Source organism: Salvelinus fontinalis, chromosome 20 (genome assembly GCF_029448725.1).
Source record: "Salvelinus fontinalis isolate EN_2023a chromosome 20, ASM2944872v1, whole genome shotgun sequence".
In the NCBI taxonomy this organism is placed as follows: Eukaryota; Metazoa; Chordata; class Actinopteri; order Salmoniformes; family Salmonidae; genus Salvelinus; species Salvelinus fontinalis.
Genome location: NC_074684.1, coordinates 17,645,304 through 17,665,506, shown reverse-complemented (window position 1 = coordinate 17,665,506; position 20,203 = coordinate 17,645,304). Strand labels below are relative to the sequence as shown.

Genomic DNA, 20,203 nt, shown 5'->3' with positions numbered 1-20,203 from the left:
CTACCTCTACTATCTATCTGGAGTAGATCATTTGAAGGTGTTTCAGACGTATAAAGGGAAAATCATCATTTCATTTCTCCCCTTTAGTAGTACATAATGAGCTGCTACAGTTTCTATTGCTTTGTTCGTTTCCGTGCTGTTTGCTGGTGTTATGAAACACATTTACTGGGTGCGTGCATGTGGTCTCCCTCTGTGAATTTTGACATTTGCGTCGGTTGGTTGTGGAGTGGGGTCTAATTTATTCTCCGGTTCACGTCTCGTCTACCGTGACAATCATATCATCTGTGAGCGGAGCTCGTCTCGCTGTGTTTTGTCTCGGCTGAAAGGAGGCCATTTGCCACTAATGTCCCCCCTGGTCACGGGTCTGAGACAATGCCACAGCACTTACCTGAAAACCTGTTTATTTTGCTCTAGCATTTGCTATTGTTGGCTGTGTTTATGTTCACAAAGTGGCGGCCTCTGCTTACACAATCACTACTCTGCCAAAGTGTGCTACACACACTCAGACTCACAAACAATACCAACACGCTCACACACTCCCTCTGCTGGCCATGCTGCCTCTTTGTCCTCCTCCCGTCCTCTCGTCTTTCTCCATTGTCTGCTGTCCCCCCCTGTTGAGACATCTGCTCCGCACCACAAACTCAGCAGCACGGCCCTGTTGCCATGGAAACAGAGGAGGGCCCAACCACCCCCCACCACAGTTCTACCACTCGAGCTCTATGATTGGTCCAGGCAGTCCTAATGAAGCGGGGTTTGGCTGGGGTTGTAGGTCATCTGTAGAGAGGCACCTCGGCTGCGTTTTAATCAGCTGTTGACCCCCGGCATAATGAAATGGAGGTCAGGCAAGGGGTTAATAAAGCCTGCTCTGACTGACAGCTGGGTTCGTAATGGGGGAGTCGGGGAGGGATAAAGAGAGATGGAGGGAGTGAGAGAGAGAGAAGGAAAGGGAGAGTGCAATGGCGGGAGGGGGAGGGTAGAGGGTTAAAGGGGACAAGCGATGACAATAGTTGGACGTGCATGTGGCCAATGGAAAGTGAAAGGTCAATATGGCGGGGTTGTTTGCTCATTGTCTCCTGGGTTACAGGGAGAGGGAGATGGAGACAGGGAGGCCCCCCCTTCTCCCCCCCTTCTCCACTTTGGGGGGTTTAGGCCAGGGTTATTCATATTTATTGCGTCGGAGTGTTGCCGTCTGAGGTGCTGCATCATGCCACGCTGCGGGGGGGGGGCGAGCTGCACCGAGAGGAGGGGGAGAGAAGGAGGAGGAGAGAGGGAGAGGGAGGGAGGAGTTTGCACAGGGACACTGGGGCACTTCACTCAGTGGGGTCTCCCTCACCACTGACCTTCCCCTGCTAGGACCACTAGGAAGTAGATCAACAGAAGTGACCCATACCCCCAATAGATGGATGGCTGTCAATAACAAGTCTAACAAGTCTAATAACAAGTCTAATAACAACAGTCGTTGCCATCTCAGTTTATTTCAGTAAATGATGGTGTAGGAAATCAAATATCAAGCTGGGCATAGTTCTAGGCTATGGTTGAGGGGTTAGTATTGGTTTGGAATCAGATGGCCTGGGCTGAAGCAATATGCTGAGGTACTGTAGCAGATGTTTTCATTTCAGATGTAATATGCATGTCTTTGATCTCCAGTGATTTCTAAATGGCTGCAAATTGCTTCTCATTCTCTCTAATATTCCATATCTGTTTGCAAACCCCTCGAGAGTCCCCCTTGTCAGTGTACACTTTGCTTAACTTGAAAAGGTACACATAAAATACTTTCGTTTATAGATTCTTCCTTTTCATCTGTTTTGATCTATGTTACAACTGGCGCATTGCAATGGGGACCAAATTAGTAAACATTCTAGATGTTATTTTTATCATATGTTTCAGACAGAATATTTGCATTGAAATTCTTGTATATCCTCCTGGTATAATCACTGTAAGACCAGATCAGGTGATTCTATCGTAGTCTTAAATGTCAAGCAAACTGAGTTCGGACACAAAGTCTCAGCAGAGACGGAAGAGGAATCGAGATATCCTACTCCCTGGTTTTGTCTGGTTACATTATTTGTCTGGTTACAATGAACTACGCAGACCAGACCCAACTGCTATCACATTGGTGTCTATGGGAGATCCACCCATGTTAAGCAGACCAGAACTGACCATTTTTTTCAATGGTAAACAGCCTGAGTGAACTATCTTTATTCATCCACCATTTTTGGTCTCACCTCACCTCACGGCACCACCATATCCCAACTCATCATCCCTGAACCAAGCTACACTTCCACACTAAGGACACAAAAGGTGACCCTTCCTTTCTCCAACACTAGGGAGCACTGTGCCCCATTCACCATTCACATCATGGCGCCTGACTGACATACAGTTCCCTTCTCCTCATCTCAGAGAAATTGAAGTGATTTCATGCTCCTCTCTCAGGACTGGAGATAGAAACTCTGCTATGGCCGGCGTGTTCCCATCTATTAGTGCATCAACAATACACAGGTTTCTACCTCAGAGGCTGTCGAAGACGTGTTCTGCTGCTGCTTACCTCTCCTCGCTGCCGAGACGACCGACCACCTACACCAATTAGGCCGACTGTCAGTGTGGTTGAGAGATCTGTCTGTAATTAGCTAGCTAGCTTCGCCTGCCTGCCTGCATGCCCACTGTTATACCTCATTAAAACAGAGACTTCTCCATCACACCATTACTCTCTACATGACTCTACTCTCACATTATCAATGCTGTTAACTAGTGCAACTAGCATGCTATCTAGAGGCTATTTGCCATGAACCTCCATATTATCATTAAATTGTATTATCATTTTCCAGCCTCTTGTGTGAAGTTATGGATTTTTATGGCCAGATATTGATGTGGACATAATGGTATAGCGATGCTGTTTAGTAGCTCATATGGTATGGCGTAGTGAGCACACGGAGCTGTGTGTGTGTGTGGTGTGTGTGTGTGTGTGTGTGTGTGTGTGTGTGTGTGTGTGTGTGTGTGTGTGTGTGTGTGTGTGTGTGTGTGTGTGTGTGTGTGTGTGTGTGTGTGTGTGTGTGTGTGTGTGTGTGTGTGTGTGTGTGTGTGTGTGTGTGTATGCCCGCACTGTGCACAATAAGCCTTTCAACAAAACAACTACTGAGGTTGCTGCAGCTCCACAGACAGACTATTGTCAAGGTGATTACAGGCCTCACAGTAGAACTGATTTAGGGGGGAACCACGGCAACCAGTTGTGCCCTTGATTCAAGGTGACAGCAGGGTGTCACTGCAGTTTTAATGGCCATAGCTAGGCAGGGGTTGTGACAGCAGTGTCACTGTGTCATCCACAGAGCCATCAGGTCATGGTGGGGTAGATTTTGACTGTTTTCTGTGGACAGCAGTCACTGATGTAAGGCCCAACTGAACCTCAGGACAGGGCAAGGAATAAAGAGATTGGAGAAAGATAGAGGACTGTTAGAGAGGAGATATGGTAGACATTAACTAACCTAGGCGGTTAGAGGGAAAGGGAAAGAGGACTGAGAGTAAATGCACAGGGTACAAAACATTAAGAACACCTTCCTAATATTGAGTTGCATCCCCCCTTTTGCCCCCAGAACATCCCTGTCTCCTCCTCTTCATCTACACTGGTTGATTGGATTTAACAGCTGACATCAATAAGGGATCATAGCTTTCACCTGGATTCACCTGGTCAGTCTATGTCATGGAAAGAGCAGGTGCTCCTAATGTTTTGTACACTCAGTGTATACTGTGTGTGTGTGTGTGTGTGTGTGTGTGTGTGTGTGTGTGTGTGTGTGTGTGTGTGTGTGTGTGTGTGTGTGTGTGTGTGTGTGTGTGTGTGTGTGTGTGTGTGTGTGTGTGTGTGTGTGTGTGTGTGTGTGTGTGTGTGTGTGTGTGTGTGCGTGCGTGCGTGTGTGAGAGGTGAAAGTGAGTCTCCTCCCTGGTAATGGGGAGTTGCTCTCCAGCTGTGACAGCCCCTCACCTGCACAATCTCAGGGATCCCCCCTTTCCCCTTCTCCTCTCCTCTCTCCCCCTCTTCCTCTCTTCTCTCGTGGAATGACTGAGTGACTGGAGGCCATGGTCGGGCTAATTATCTGTTCCCCCTCCGTTCGCTAGCTGCTCTCGTTATTTCCTGACCAGCTTGCCGGGCCTCGGCCTTGTCCCCTCCACCTCCCCCCATCCTACCTTGTACCCCCCCCCCCCCCCCCCCCCCCCATCTGTGGCAATTTTTGATGGAGCGGCGTGGCATGCTGTTCCCCGACATCCTAATGCACCAGACCAGTTGGTTTAACAAACACGGCGCTGCCAACCATCTGCCGGCCAAATCTGTCTTCAAATTGCTTTAGTAGCAAACTCCACTTTCTTACCCTCCTCTCCTTTCCACTCCTCTCTCTGTCCTCCAGATATAATGACTTGAAATGGTGGGAGGACAGAGGTTGAGTAAATAAGGGTGATGTTGTGGGTGTCGGGGGGAGATGTTGGATTACACTCACTCGTATTGGAAGAGTTCGAAGACTCTAATATACATGACTGTTGTGGTTGCTGGGGTTACTGTAGATTATGTCTGTCTTTCTGTCAGCTTGTCTGTCCACCTTAGGAAGATGAATCTGTCATGTTCATCCTTCCTGTTGACCTACAGACTGAACCATGGCCTCTTTTCCAGTGATTTCTCTCTTTTTCTCCCTCTGTCACGCTGTTGGTCATTCACAGTCTAGGATGGTTGGTTGTATAATAACACAGCTATTACTTTATGATTATTTCACAGGTATTGATTATACACAATATCCAATTGACTACCTGGTTCTCTCAATGGGCATTCTAAGATATAGCCTCAAAAACCTCACACACACACACACACACTCACCTCACATGCATCTCTCCTCTTCTATGATGGCGGTGAAGCTGTGATGGTCTGTCCCCATCTCATCATCTCATCTCAGGGTGTGAACAGCCATGCTACCTAACTGGTGTCAATCATTCTCCTGTCCTGCTGTCCACTTACAGCCTGTTCTTCATAGTTCCCATCCCCTACCTTTAGTTTAGTAAAGGAGTGAAGCAGCCCATCTTATTTCCTCCCTTTTGCTCTCGTCTCACATGCAGACTTTCCTATTTTGGTTTTTGATGGTACCGACAGGAGACCTAACAAGTGGTATGTATCACATTCCCCTAAACATCATTATGGACAGAGGGCCTGCTCTGCCAGGGAGGGGAGCCAGGTCAGTGATGTCACTCTCTGTGCCAACAGCAGAGACCACACACATGAACAAAGCCGGGCATGTAGAACACACACACATGCATGAAGTTCATACACAACCGCACATTAGGATAGTAACACTATGAACTCAATTAGCTGACTGAGTCATAAGAGAGAGTGTTCTCCTTTTCTGTCTATCTACTACATAGTGTAGACTCTAGTCCTAGACTCTAGTCCTGGCTGTCAATGGTGGAATCATTAGAAATGTTTTAAATGTTTCACATTGTGAAATTAGCCAATTATAGAGCATTGTGAATGTCCCCACATCCCATCCCCATTCTGACAATCTCAGTCAGGAAGGAACACGTTGACATAGAATAGATGTTTTCTTTCTGCTCATCTGCTTCGAGAACAAAGTATTGTCATTCACAGCCATTTGTAACGGGGGAGAATGAAGCCGTTTCAGCCACTATCCTGTTCCGTTCTCCATTCAGCTATGACCAGCAGAGTTGGTGGATTGGGAAGCGTCTGGTTAATTTGATGTCTAGGTATTGAACGTGGATGCTCCGCTGGCTGACTTGATTGTATTGTTCACGTGGGGAGTGATTGGGGAGCTCTCTGTGTGAGGCACTGCACTGCAGGAAATTACCTCTGAGGCTGGGGCTGAGGGGCTAAATAGAAAGGCAAGGTGTCCTCCTTTCCTCTCTCTCCCTCCCCCTCTGCTCATACATCGCTCATTGTCCCGAGGTAGTGTGTATGTTCCTGAGGTAGTAGTGTGTATGTTCCTGAGGTAGTAGTGTGTGTGTTCCTGAGGTAGTAGTGTGTGTGTTCCTGAGGTAGTAGTGTGTATGTTCCTGAGGTAGTAGTGTGTATGTTCCTGAGGTAGTAGTGTGTATGTTCCTGAGGTAGTAGTGTGTATGTTCCTGAGGTAGTAGTGTGTATGTTCCTGAGGTAGTAGTGTGTGTGTGTTCCTGAGGTAGTAGTGTGTGTTCCCGAGGTAGTAGTGTGTGTGTGTTCTTGAGGTAGTAGTGTGTGTGTTCCTGAGGTAGTAGTGTGTGTGTTCCTGAGGTAGTAGTGTGTGTGTTCCTGAGGTAGTAGTGTGTGTGTTCCTGAGGTAGTAGTGTGTGTGTTCCCGAGGTAGTAGTGTGTGTGTACTTGAGGTAGTGTGTGTGTGTGTTCCCGAGGTAGTAGTGTGTGTGTGTTCCCGAGGTAGTAGTGTGTGTGTTCCTGAGGTAGTAGTGTGTGTTTCCGAGGTAGTAGTGTGTGTGTGTTCCTGAGGTAGGAGTGTGTGTGTGTTCCTGAGGTAGTAGTGTGTGTGTGTTCCTGAGGTAGTAGTGTGTGTGTGTTCCTGAGGTAGTAGTGTGTGTGTGTTCCTGAGGTAGTAGTGTGTGTGTGTGTTCCTGAGGTAGTAGTGTGTGTGTGTTCCTGAGGTAGTAGTGTGTGTGTGTTCCTGAGGTAGTAGTGTGTGTGTTCCTGAAGTTGTAGTGTGTGTTCTTGAGGTAATAGTGTGTGTTCCCGAGGTAGTAGTGTGTATGTTCCCGAGGTAGTAGTGTGTGTGTTCCTGAGGTAGTAGTGTGTGTTTCCAAGGTAGCAGTGGTTGTGTGTTCCCGAGGTGGTAGTAGTGTGTGTGTGTTTCCGAGGTAGTATGTGTGTTCCTGTATTGTGCACCTGCGGATCACACCTTTATTTTAGGCCTAGACATCCCTTTGTTGTAGCAAACTGTGTCTTGGATGCAATGCTATAAAAAAATATATATTTAGCTGTGTCAGTGTGTAGAATTAGGGGCTGGGGTAGAGGGACTTACTAACTCACTACAGTGTCCTTGTTTTATCCCTGCCTTGCCTGTGTGATAACTCCTGATTCCTATGGGTGGATCTCATGCTCGAGGGCTGATCCCTTTGTGTTAGCATGAGTTATTCCTAAAAATGAATTTCATCTTTCAATAATTTCTCCTCTTTTGCTCGCCCTCCCTCCTTATTTCTAAAATGTTTTTCACTTCTCTTCTCTGAGCGTCCATTTCTGTGCACAAAGGCGTGTGTGTGCGTTTATTGTGTCTCTCCTGTCTTCTCCCTCTTTTTAATCCTGCTCTAGCTCTTTAACATGCTGCGTCGGGTTGTATTTTTACTAACATTTTCTCCCTCTCTTTTTTCTTCATTTTCCTGCCTTCCTGAAATGTCTGCAATAGAAGGTCATGTTAGGCTGCTTATCGCTACCTTTCACATTTCTTCCGTTAACCAAGGCGTGCAGGTATTTGCATTCCAAATGAGCACTCTGTCTGACATGCAAATGAATTAGTCTGAATTATGCATTTTGCCATTTAGTAACATAACACAGCTCAGGGCCGCTGGAACAAACACAGCAGACACCGTCTGAGTCAGAGGAGAGGAGGACAGGGACGCCATTTTGGAGATTCTGCCACTAGCAATTCCTCTGACCCAGGATGTAGGTTAAGCTGTAGGGGAGTGTGGGGTAAATTAAGCCAAAGAATTAATGTAATCCACACTTGTTTCGAGGAATCATACGCAAAATGTATAATTTGACCAAATATTTAGGAAGAGATAATTTCATGGAGTCTGTAAAGGAAGAACCCACATGGAAAATGTGGGAAGCAAGTTAGGTCCAAAAAACTGATTTGAATCAAGTCAAATGTATGACATGATGCTTGTATCTAAACCAAAGTAGATCATTTTAAGATTGTTCTATACATCAGTTGGGGTCTCTACAAGTGTCAATATTAGGTCTTAAACCTAGCATGAAAGTGCATCCTTATAAGTGTGTTGGCTAATATAGTCAAAATATTTGCCTTGGGGTAAGTTGAGCCGTTGGCCATGGGGTGAGTTGAGCCGTTGGCCATGGGGTGAGTTGAGCCGTTGGCCATGGGGTGAGTTGAGCCGTTGGCCATGGGGTGAGTTGAGCCGTTGGCCATGGGGTGAGTTGAGCCGTTGGCCATGGGGTGAGTTGAGCCGTTGAGCAAACGGGTGAGTTGAGCCAACGGCAAGTTGATTTGAAGTGTTTTCTTCCCAGCTGTAATGCAAGGCATTTTCACTGGGATATGAGGTAACAACAGAGCTTGGCCTATGTTAAATGTGTTTGTTAGGTGTTAAGCCTGTATTAAAATGATTAAAAGACAAAACATCTATTGTGATTGTGTTTAAGAAATGTAGTGGTATTGTTTCATTCAGTACAAAAATGTGTAGGGGGCTTAACTTACCCTGTCCTGCCGCTCAACTTATCCCATACCTATTGTTCAAAGAGACAACTTTTTAAAAATGTTTTCAAAACTGTAATGTTTACATGAATTCTGATTATTTCCAGGGATACACAACATCCTGAAATATATCTAGATATCTTTGTTAGAAAGTATACTATATTTCCCTTGATGGAGTGATACTGAATGTATAAAATGGCTCAACTTACCCCACTCTCCCCTATGTGTGTGGCTTTCACACCCACAGAGATACAGTAGATCGTTCATAGTCCATAGAGTGGACAGATACAGTAGATCGTTCATAGTCCATAGAGTGGACAGATACAGTAGATCGTTCAGAGTCCATAGAGTGGACAGATACAGTAGATCGTTCATAGTCCATAGAGTGGATAGATACAGTAGATCGTTCATAGTCCATAGAGTGGACAGATACAATAGATCGTTCATAGTCCATAGAGTGGATAGATACAGTAGATCGTTCAGAGTGGATAGATACAATAGATCGTTCATAGTCCATAGAGTGGATAGATACAGTAGATCGTTCAGAGTGGATAGATACAATACATCGTTCATAGTCCATAGAGTGGATAGATACAGTAGATCGTTCAGAGTGGACAGATACAGTAGATCGTTCATAGTCCACAGAGTGGACAGATACAATAGATCATTCATAGTCCATAGAGTGGACAGATACAGTAGATTGTTCATAGTCCATAGAGTGGACAGATACAATAGATCGTTCATAGTCCATAGAGTGGACAGATACAATAGATCGTTCATAGTCCATAGAGTGGACAGATACAGTAGATTGTTCATAGTCCATAGAGTGGACAGATACAGTAGATCGTTCATAGTCCATAGAGTGGACAGATACAGTAGATCGTTCATAGTCCATAGAGTGGACATATACAATAGATCGTTCATAGTCCATAGAGTGGACAGATACAGTAGATCGTTCATAGTCCATAGAGTGGACAGATACAATAGATCGTTTATAGTCCATAGAGTGGACAGATACAGTAGATCGTTCATAGTCCATAGAGTGGACAGATACAATAGATCGTTTATAGTCCATAGAGTGGACAGATACAGTAGATCGTTCATAGTCCATAGAGTGGACATATACAATAGATCGTTCATAGTCCATAGAGTGGACAGATACAGTAGATCGTTCATAGTCCATAGAGTGGACAGATACAATAGATCGTTCATAGTCCATAGAGTGGACAGATACAGTAGATCGTTCATAGTCCATAGAGTGGACAGATACAATAGATCGTTCATAGTCCATAGAGTGGACAGATACAATAGATCGTTCATAGTCCATAGAGTGGACAGATACAATAGATCGTTCATAGTCCATAGAGTGGACAGATACAATAGATCGTTCATAGTCCATAGAGTGGATAGATACAGTAGATCGTTCATAGTCCATAGAGTGGACAGATACAGTAGATCGTTCAGAGTGGATAGATACAGTAGATCGTTCATAGTCCATAGAGTGGACAGATACAATAGATCGTTCATAGTCCATAGAGTGGACAGAGACAGTAGATCGCTCATAGTCCATAGAGTGGACAGATACAGTAGATCGTTCATAGTCCATAGAGTGGACAGCTACAGTAGATCGCTCAGAGTGGATAGATACAATAGATTGTTCATAGTCCATAGAGTGGACAGATACAGTAGATCGTTCAGAGTGGATAGATACAGTAGATCGTTCAGAGTGGATAGATACAGTAGATCGTTCAGAGTCCATAGAGTGGATAGATACAGTAGATCGTTCAGAGTCCATAGAGTGGACAGATACAGTAGATCGTTCATAGTCCATAGAGTGGACAGAGACAATAGATTGTTCATAGTCCATAGAGTGGACAGATACAGTAGATCGTTCAGAGTGGATAGATACAGGAGATCGTTCAGAGTGGATAGATACAGTAGATCGTTCAGAGTGGATAGATACAGTAGATCGTTCAGAGTGGATAGATACAGTAGATCGTTCAGAGTCCATAGAGTGGATAGATACAGTAGATCGTTCAGAGTCCATAGAGTGGACAGATACAGTAGATCGTTCATAGTCCATAGAGTGGACAGAGACAATAGATCGTTCATAGTCCATAGAGTGGACAGATACAGTAGATCGTTCAGAGTGGATAGATACAGGAGATCGTTCAGAGTGGATAGATACAGTAGATCGTTCAGAGTGGATAGATACAGTAGATCGTTCAAAGTCCATAGAGTGGACAGATACAGTAGATCGTTCAGAGTGGATAGATACAGTAGATCGTTCAGAGTGGATAGATACAGTAGATCGTTCAGAGTGGATAGATACAGTAGATCGTTCAGAGTCCATAGAGTGGACAGATACAGTAGATCGTTCATAGTCCATAGAGTGGACAGATACAGTAGATCGTTCATAGTGCATAGAGTGGACAGATACAGTAGATTGTTCATAGTCCATAGAGTGGACAGATACAGTAGATCGTTCATAGTCCATAGAGTGGACAGATACAGTAGATCGTTCATAGTCCATAGAGTGGACAGATACAGTAGATCGTTCATAGTCCATAGAGTGGACAGATACAGTAGATCGTTCATAGTCCATAGAATGGACAGATACAGTAGATCGTTCATAGTCCATAGAGTGGACAGATACAGTAGATCGTTCATAGTCCATAGAGTTGACAGATACAGTAGGAGTTAATGCTTCAGTATGGAGTAGCTCCATGGTTTGGGATGTGATCAAGGAACTTGTGTGTGTTCATATGAGGAGTTAATATCCAGCTTTACTGTCTGCCTTCCTCGCCTCTGTGTTCAGTAGACAGAGAGAGCCGTTGAGGAAACCCAAGCCCCCTGGATCTCCAAGGGGAGCCCCTGTCCCCGTCTACCCCCTCATGGTGGTCCCAGGTGGGGCCGGGGGTGCTTGTTAGTCCCCCTGGGGGTAGGATAACCCCTGACCAGGAGCCCCCAGCTAATGAAGGAGTGAGCGAATGATTGGAAGGAGGGGTAAATTATGGATGGGGTTTAGAGGAGAGGTGTGACCTTTGTTCACAGCATGTCACTCTCAGCTGATGAGATGTATGTGTGTGTCAGCTGTTTAAGGCTAGTGTGTACTCAGCCAACATAAAGACAAAGAAAAGAGTTCAGACGCATAAAACTGAATTTTCCGTCTCTTCCATTGAAGCAAACAAGCAAAAGAAAAGGGACCTGCAGTACCGGGGTACTGGTCAGACTGAATTGGAGAGTGGATTAATGTCAAGTCCCATTAGCTTCCATCCACTGCTAAAGCGTTGTCTCCTAGACCTACCATCACTCACTGCTTAGACACAGAAATGAGAGATAAACATGTCATTCTTCTTCTGCATGGTTTCCTTTGTCTCTCAGATGAACTATGAGCCATCTGCTGCCAGACTGACATGTACACATATGCAAAAGTATGTGGACACCCCTTCAAATTAGTGGATTTGGCTATTTCAGCAACACCCGTTGCTGACAGGTGTATAAAATCGAGCACACAGTCACGCAATCTCTATAGACAATCTCTGAAGAGCTCAGGGACTTTCAACGTGGTACCGTGATAGGATGCCACCTTTCCAACAAGTCAGTTTGTCAAATTTCTGCCCTACTAGAGCTGCCCCGGTCAACTGTAAGTGCTGTTATTGTGAAGTGGAAACGCTCAGTCGTGAAGTGGTGGGCCACACAAGCTCACAGAACGGGATCACCAAGTGCTGTAACGCATAACAATCGCCTGTCCTCGGCTGCAACACTCACTACCGAGTTCCAAACGGCCTCTGAACTCAATGTCAGCACAACAACTGTTTGTCGGCAGCTTCATGAAATGAGTTTCCATGGCCGAGCAGCCGCACGCAAGCCAAGTGTGCAATGCCAACCGTCGGCTGGAGTGGTGTAAAAACTCAAAATTCACTTCATTTCACAATAAGGTACAGAAGTGAAGTGAAACTTCCAGAAGCTGTTAAATGAGGGCCAGGTTGACAGGATGGGTAGTGTAATGTATAAGTACACATGAATTACAAGTAAGTACCCCTCAAGATAAACTTAATTGTAACTAGTAAAATCCTGTATAATGCCTAGTAATTACATTGTACTTAGGCAAACATTACTATGCTTTGAAATAGTTTATTTTTCCACATATCCAAGTTAACCCAGATGGTTCACTTTATTTTGGTGGTAAGTGCTAGCAATTATGTTGAGTGAAGATATATTTTCAACAGTGGATATTTATGGTTAAGTAATTAGAGCCTATTGAGCAGAATCTCTCAGACACCCAAGACACCCACAGCCTTTGTAACAGTTGTTACTGAATCGAATAAAGCTGAGAAGAAACGAAACACTAAGTTTGTGAATTTAGTGGAAACCATCCCATTTATAACAAGCATGGTAACAAGCATTCATTCTTACACCTTTGCAATTACAGAACGCAATACTTGTTAGTGTAGTAGTCAGTTAAGAACAAATTCTTATTTACAAAGACGGCCTACCCCGGCCAAACCTAGGCCAATTGTGCGCCGCCCTATGGGACTCCCAATCACGGCCAGATGTGATACAGCCTGGACATGAACCAGGGACTGTACCGACGCCTCTTGCACTGAGATGCAGTGCCTTAGACCGCTGCGCCACTCGGGAGTGAAGTTTTACCTAAATATACCCAAATTTTCCGCACTGATCATGATGGAACTGTGTGATGACAAGTGCCAAGTCTTGCGCCATGCGTCAAGTTCAAAGTAACGGTTTGAGCTCCATAATGATTTAATAAGCCTACATTTTTATTTTTACTACAATTTCTATTTGGCCTTCATTAAATAGTATATGAAGATAGGCTAAATCAAATGATGTAATGGAATGATAAGAATGTAGGTGTAACGGGCTTCCTCCTTCTCCTCATCCGAAGAGGAGTAGCAAGGATTTGACCAAAGTGCAGCGGGTTGTGAATACATAATGATTTATTAGACAAACGACGAAACACGAAAACAAACACTTGGAAGGATTTACAAAATAACAAAACAACGTAGACTGACCTGAACGTAAGAACTTACATGTAACACGAAGAACGCACGAACAGGGAAAAACAGACTGCACAAAAACCGAACGAACAAACATACCGAAACAGTCCCGTGTGGCGCAACATACACAGACACGGAAGACAACCACCCACAACAAACAATGTGAAACAACCTACCTTAATATGACTCTCAATTAGAGGAAACGCCAAACACCTGCCTCTAATTGAGAGCCATACCAGGCAACCCATTAACCCAACATAGAAAACACATAACATAGACTACCCACCCAAAACTCACGCCCTGACCAATTAAACACATACCAAAACAACAGAAAACAGGTCAGGAACGTGACAGTAGGGAAGGGAAAGAAGACTAAATTGGCAGTTAAATATACGTGGTTATTAGGCTACTTACGGTCACTACCGATAGTGGCTAATAATATTTAACATAGGCTATAGCCTATAAAATTGAAGGGAACAGAAAAAGTTGGGACATATGATTAAAACATTCTAGAGCACAAAGGTTACATTTGGTGTGACTTTTTGCCTTTTTGCCTTTTTGCCATCCAATTTGGCTTGCGTCTCCACATTTAATAATGTGGAGCATAATGGCACAGCATTTCATACTTCACTGTAGGAAATGGGCATACATACCTGTCATGTTGATATTGTCACACCCTGATTTGTTTCACCTGTCCTTGTGCTTTTCTCCACCCCTCTCCAGGTGTCGCACATCTTCCCAATTATCCCCTGTGTATTTATACCGGTGTTCTCTGTCTGTTTGTTGCCAGTGTTTTTCCTGTCAGCTCCTATCGTTTCCCAGCATCTCATTTCTCGTCCTCCTGGTTTTTGACCTTGGCCTGTCCTGACCCTGTATCTGCCCGCCTGACCTCTGACCCTGAGCCTGCCTGCCGTCCTGTACCTTTGCTCCACCTCTGGATTACTGAACGCTGCCTGTCCCTGAGCCTGACTGCCGTCCTGTACCTTTGCCTTACCATGGATTATCGACCCCTGCCTGCCTTGACCTGTCTTTGCCTGCCCCTGTTGCTACAATAAACATTGTTACTTCAACAGTCTGCATCTGGGTCTTACCTTGATTCCTGATAGATATGCTTTTCAGGTCCCTTCCATATGACTGGTATCTAGAACAATTATAATTCAGCCTATATTTACAATCTCCTTACACAAACAGATTACTCATGTACCTAGGTCTTATCAATAGCTCTTATCATATCAATGTATAAATTACAGGGCATGGAGAATGCTGTTATTTTTATCTGAAAAAAGCAAGTAGATGTTTTTTCCACTTGGAACCGGCAGGTTCGCTCAACCTTATTCATGGTTTCCTCGCTCATTAAGGTGGTGGATTATTTGACAAATACTATATTTGGCTACAGAAGTGCCATTTCTTAATGATCTCTGCAGCTTCCGTAAAAAAACTAATCCTGTGAAATGACGTCAACACATACTGGAGGAGTTACTGGCTAGCTACAAGTGGCTAGCTTAGCTAACGAACTAGCTATTCGGTCGCGGCGTGCATGACCAGAAAGACGTCAATGAACCATCAAAAACACACCCCATTTCTGTTATAAAATTGAAAAAGAGGAGTCTTTTTGTGCCTAAAGTCGACCGTTAAAGCTAATTTCCTGCAAATGTTTTTTTGTTGCCATTGCTTATTATGTGTTCATAGGCTATATTGGGGTGGGCGAATCGACCTGTTCTGAATATTGAGGGGGATGTTTCCCCATCCCTCGTGGCAACTTTGTCTAGGATTTACACGAGCGTAACTCGGGTCTGAATTTCCGCCATTGTGTAAATGTCTTTCCCTGAAGATGCTAACAAACTGTAACAAAGGAATACAACATATGGACATTCTAATTAGTGGCAGCTGTAGTTCTATACATTCAGAACATTAATCTTGAAATCTAAGTTACACCCCCACATCCTTTGTTTCTCCTACCTGCATCCAAGGCTGTGTATGTTTTATGGGGTCCTTAAATACACAGGGTGCTTTAGACGTGTCCTGCTGGAGTTTCCTTTGGCGTATTATAGGCTCTTAACGCTAAATGGGATATTTCACTCTTCACAAATCCTTTGTTGCCCAGAAATGGACTAAAAATGGTGATTGGGATTTAATGTCCTGCCAATGTCTCAGCCTGTTGGACACCAGGCCTGCTTACCTTGTTTTGTTCCACAAAAGCCTTTTGTCTCAAGCTCTTGCTCTGATCCATTTTCCAGAGCTGAGTGGGAGAAAGAAATGCCACCTGCCACTGCATTATCTTAGCTACACTCACACTTGCACACAGACCTTCCTCCCACCTCGCTGTGACAATAAGTGTTAACGCTGCCCACTGTAGCTCTGGTCTCCCTAGCGACTAGGCTTCTTGGGGAGGCTGCCATAATGGGTGAGCTCAGAACGATGGCGTGCCGTCCAGGCTCGGTACCGCCACGGAAACATGCCTGTCTCCAATTCTATCTGGCGGTGCCAGTTTGGCCAGGTGCCAGAGGGGGGTTGGCATGCACCCGGTGGTGAGCTGCGGATGGCGATAGCTACCTGCTGGGTGTCCACGCAGAGATATTCAGAGGGAGAGAGAGAACGGGAGAACGAGGTAGAAAGGAGTAGGGGAAGAATGTGTCTGACAGAGGAGAGAATGGAAAGGGGGCAGTGATTAGGGAGAGAGGACTGAGTGGTAAATGGGGGATGAGGAGTCTGAAAGAGTTAGAGAGAGTCTTAAATGTCTGTGGAGATCCTTCCATGGCCGATATGGAAGCTGGGTTATAGGGTGGAGCTGGGCTATAGGGGTGGGGTCATATGGGTGGAGCTGGGGTTATAATGGTGTAACTGGGGTCATATGGGTGGAGCTGGGGTTATAATGGTGGAACGGGGGTTATATGGGTGGAGCTGGAGTTATAATGGTGGAACTGGGGTTATATGGGTGGAGCTGGGGTTATAATGGTGGAACTGGGGTTATAGGGGTGGAGCTGGGGTTATAGGGGTGGGTGTAGTTAGGACTAGATATGGGGCTGAAAGTATAGTTAGGACTAGAGTTAGGGCTGAGGGTATAGTTAGGACTAGAGTTAGGGCTGAAAGTATAGTTAGGACTAGAGCTAGGGCTGATGGTTTAGTTAGGTCTAGAGCTAGGGCTGAGGGTATAGTTAGGACTAGAGTTAGGGCTGAAAGTATAGTTAGAACTAAAGTTAGCGTTGAGGGTATAATTAGGACTAGAGCTGGGGCTGATAGTATAGTTAGGACTAGAGCTGGGGCTTAGGCTGGCGTGGAAGGAGAGTATGGCCTCTTTGTCAATTGCATACTCCTCTCTCATCACCTCCTTCTCAAAAGGGAACCTCTGGCTTTCTCATCCAATGGGAGAAGGAGGTGAGTAGAGATGACGTGGGGAGTATGCAATTAAAAAAAGGCCCTTGAGAGAGAAGAGTTGATTCTGTGTTACCTCTCTCTCTCTCTCTCTCTCTCTCGTCCCCTCTGCAATGGCAGCTGCTCCTAACAGGTGCGTGGCTACCTCCAGGCAGATGGTCAGAGAAATGAGGTAGTTGGCCCCCCACACACACACACACACACACACACACACACACACACAGAACATAAGTGAGAGGGGGGAGGTTGGCGAGGTAGAGGAGGAGACGGTGAAGTAATAGAGGACATAAAGATAGAAGGAGAGAAATAGGAAAGAAAGATCCATTGTTGCCAAATTTTTTGAATCTCCCAAGTGGTATTGCATTAAGGTACACTACATGGCCAGAAGTATGTGGACACCCCTTCAGATTAGTGGATTAAGCTATTTCAGCCACACCTGTTGCTGACAGGTGTATAAAATCGAGCACACAGCCATGCGATCTCCAAACATTGGCATAGAAACATTGGCAGTAGAATGTGTTAGACTGAAGAGCTCAGTGACTTTCAACGTAGCACCGTCATAGGATGCCACCTTTCCAAGTCAGTTTGTCAGATTTCTGCCATACTAGAGCTGCCCCGGTCAACTTTAAGGGCTGTTATTGTGAAGTGGAAACACTCAGCCCGCGAAGTGGTAGGCCACACAAGCTCACAGAATTGGACCGCCGAGTGCTGTAACGCGTAGCGCATAAAAATCGTTTGTCCTCGGTTGCAAAACTCACTACCGAGTTCCAAATTGCCTCTGGAAGCAACGTCAGAATAAGAACTCTTTGTCGGGGGCTTCATCAATTGGGTTTCCATGCCCGAGGAGGAATAATGGTCTGGGGCTGTTTTTCATGGTTCGGGCTAGGCCCCTTAGTTCCATTGAAGGGAAATCTTAACGCTACACAATACAATGATTCCAACTTTGTGGCAACAGTTTGGGGAAGGCCCAACATCAGTGCCTGACCTCACTAATGCGCTTGTGGCTGAATGAAGGCAAGTCCATGCAGCAATGTTCCAAAATCTAGTGGAAAGCCTTCCCAGAAGAGTGGAGGCTGTTATAGCAGCAAAGGGGGGACCAACTCCATATACATGGCAATTATTTTGGAATGAGATGTTTGACGAGCAGGTGTCCACATAGTTTTCGCCATGTAGTGTAAAGCTACTCTCAACAATATCCCCACTATTCCCCCTGGAACATAACCACTCATTTCTCAGCTAAAAATCATCATATTCTCACAACCCAGAACTTGCTTCCAACCTGGATTTCTCTATATGCTGTGTATTATATCAGACTAGCGTACAATTCAAACCTTGCTTGCGGATTTCAGATGATATTCAGGCTGGTCCTATCCATGATTTTCCATAGAGGGGGAAAAGCGGGTAGGATGGCCCAGTGATGTGTACCTGCTTCGACGGCCCTGTACTGGGGGTTAGCCTGAATGATGTGTGTGTGTGTGTGGACCATATAAAAATGCTGCAGGCATTGGCATTGGGTATGCTGGGTCGTGGGGCCCTGTGACAGTGCACACACACACTCATAAACCCATTGCCCCCTCCCCATACACACACTGGGCACATCTGGGGCACGTGAGCAAACATCTGCCAGGTTCTCACCCGTAGGGGAATCCGGAATACTAATGACCTATCTCTGTGCCCGTCTCTGCTCCACTGCTTTACAAATGAGAGAGAGCGAGAACTGCCAACAGTATTAGAAAATATATATATTTTCTTTGTAAAAAAAACACTTTCCTTTAAGGAGTCATAAAAATGTTTTGAAAGTACTTACATGGAAGGAGGCAGCAGGAAATGGTTCAAAATGGTTCATTTGTGTGGCTTTTATGAAGTAAGTATTTCCCTTGTAATCATTCCTGAACCATTCATTCATGAAGGTCATTCCTAATGACATATCGTCATTGTTGTTGTTTCTACAGGTCCTGATGGAGGGGGGCTTTGGAGAAATTACCACAGAGATAGCCGAGGCCCATGAGTTCTACTATGCTGAGGACTACCACCAGCAGTACCTCAGCAAGAACCCCCGTGGATACTGTGGCCTGAGCGGCACTGGAGTCTCCTGTCCAATAGGACTCAAGAAATAACCACCTCTGTCCAATAGGGAATGACCACCAACCTATCCGATTGGCTAGTTTTGTTTGACAAGTCTATTTTCCATTAATTGAAATGGAAGTTGCCTTAATTCCGATGCAGTAATGAAGCATATTCAGGGTTTATATAAAAACAGTTCATATCTAAGTCTTATTTCAAATGCTTTGGTAATCAATCACTACAAACTTAAATGAAAGCACATTGTCTTGTTTCAATCAAATCACCCCGAGTATGTACCCCAGTATGTACCAGTATGTACCCCCAGTATGTACCAGTATGTACCCCCAGTATGTACCAGTATGTACCTCAGTATGTACCAGTATGTACCCCCAGTATGTACCTCAGTATGTACCAGTATGTACCCCCAGTATGTACCAGTATGTACCCCCAGTATGTACCAGTATGTACCCCCAGTATGTACCAGTATGTACCCCAGTATGTGCCAGTATGTACCCCAGTATGTACATCAGATTGAACTCTATGGGGTGTTGGTGGATTAAATTATTAAAATGCGTGTTGATGTTTGGTTGGTTCCTTTGTGGGGTGTTTGACTGGTTCCTTTGTGGGGTGTTTGACTGGTTCCTTTCTGGGGTGTTTGACTGGTTCCTTTGTGGGGTGTTTGACTGGTTCCTTTGTGGGGTGTTTGACTGGTTCCTTTGTGGGGTGTTTGACTGGTTCCTTTGTGGGGTTTTTGACTGGTTCCTTTGTGGGGTGTTTGACTGGTTCCTTTGTGAGGTGTTTGACTGGTTCCTTTGTGGGGTGTTTGACAGGTTCCTTTGTGTGGTGTTTGACTGGTTCCTTTGTGGGGTGTTTGAATGGTTCCTTTGTGGGGTGTTTGACTGGTTCCTTTGTGGGGTGTTTGACTGGTTCCTTTGTGGGGTGTTTGACTGGTTCCTTTGTGGGGTGTTTGACTGGTTCCTTTGTGGGGTGTTTGACTGGTTCCTTTGTGGGGTGTTTGACTGGTTCCTTTGTGGGGTGTTTGACTGGTTCCTTTGTGGGGTGTTTGACTGGTTCCTTTGTGGGGTGTTTGACTGGTTCCTTTGTGGGGTGTTTGACTGGTTCCTTTGTGAGGTGTTTGACTGGTTCCTTTGTGGGGTGTTTGACTGGTTCCTTTGTGGGGTGTTTGACTGGTTCCTTTGTGGGGTGTTTGACTGGTTCCTTTGTGGGGTGTTTGACTGGTTCCTTTGTGTGGTGTTTGGCCTGTGTTAGATGACCTCCATTCTGTGATCTTTGCCTTAAGCCTTGTTCTGATCATTCCCTGACTCATCTGTCAGAGGTTTGTGTGTGTGTGTG

At 45.2% G+C, this 20,203-nt stretch overlaps 1 protein-coding gene across 8 annotated transcripts in view; it reads left to right on the top strand.

Annotated features, from left to right (window-relative positions):
• LOC129817427 (mitochondrial peptide methionine sulfoxide reductase-like) overlaps nt 1-19,424 on the top strand; it is a 116,130-nt gene extending 96,706 nt beyond the window's left edge. For all 8 annotated transcript variants that reach the window (XM_055872648.1, XM_055872646.1, XM_055872652.1 and 5 more), the window contains one exon: nt 18,739-19,424. In XM_055872648.1, coding sequence (XP_055728623.1) covers nt 18,739-18,903 — 165 coding nt within the window. In that variant the 3' untranslated portion in view covers nt 18,904-19,424. The remainder of the gene's footprint in view (nt 1-18,738) is intronic.
• Nucleotides 19,425-20,203: the final 779 nt, after the last annotated feature.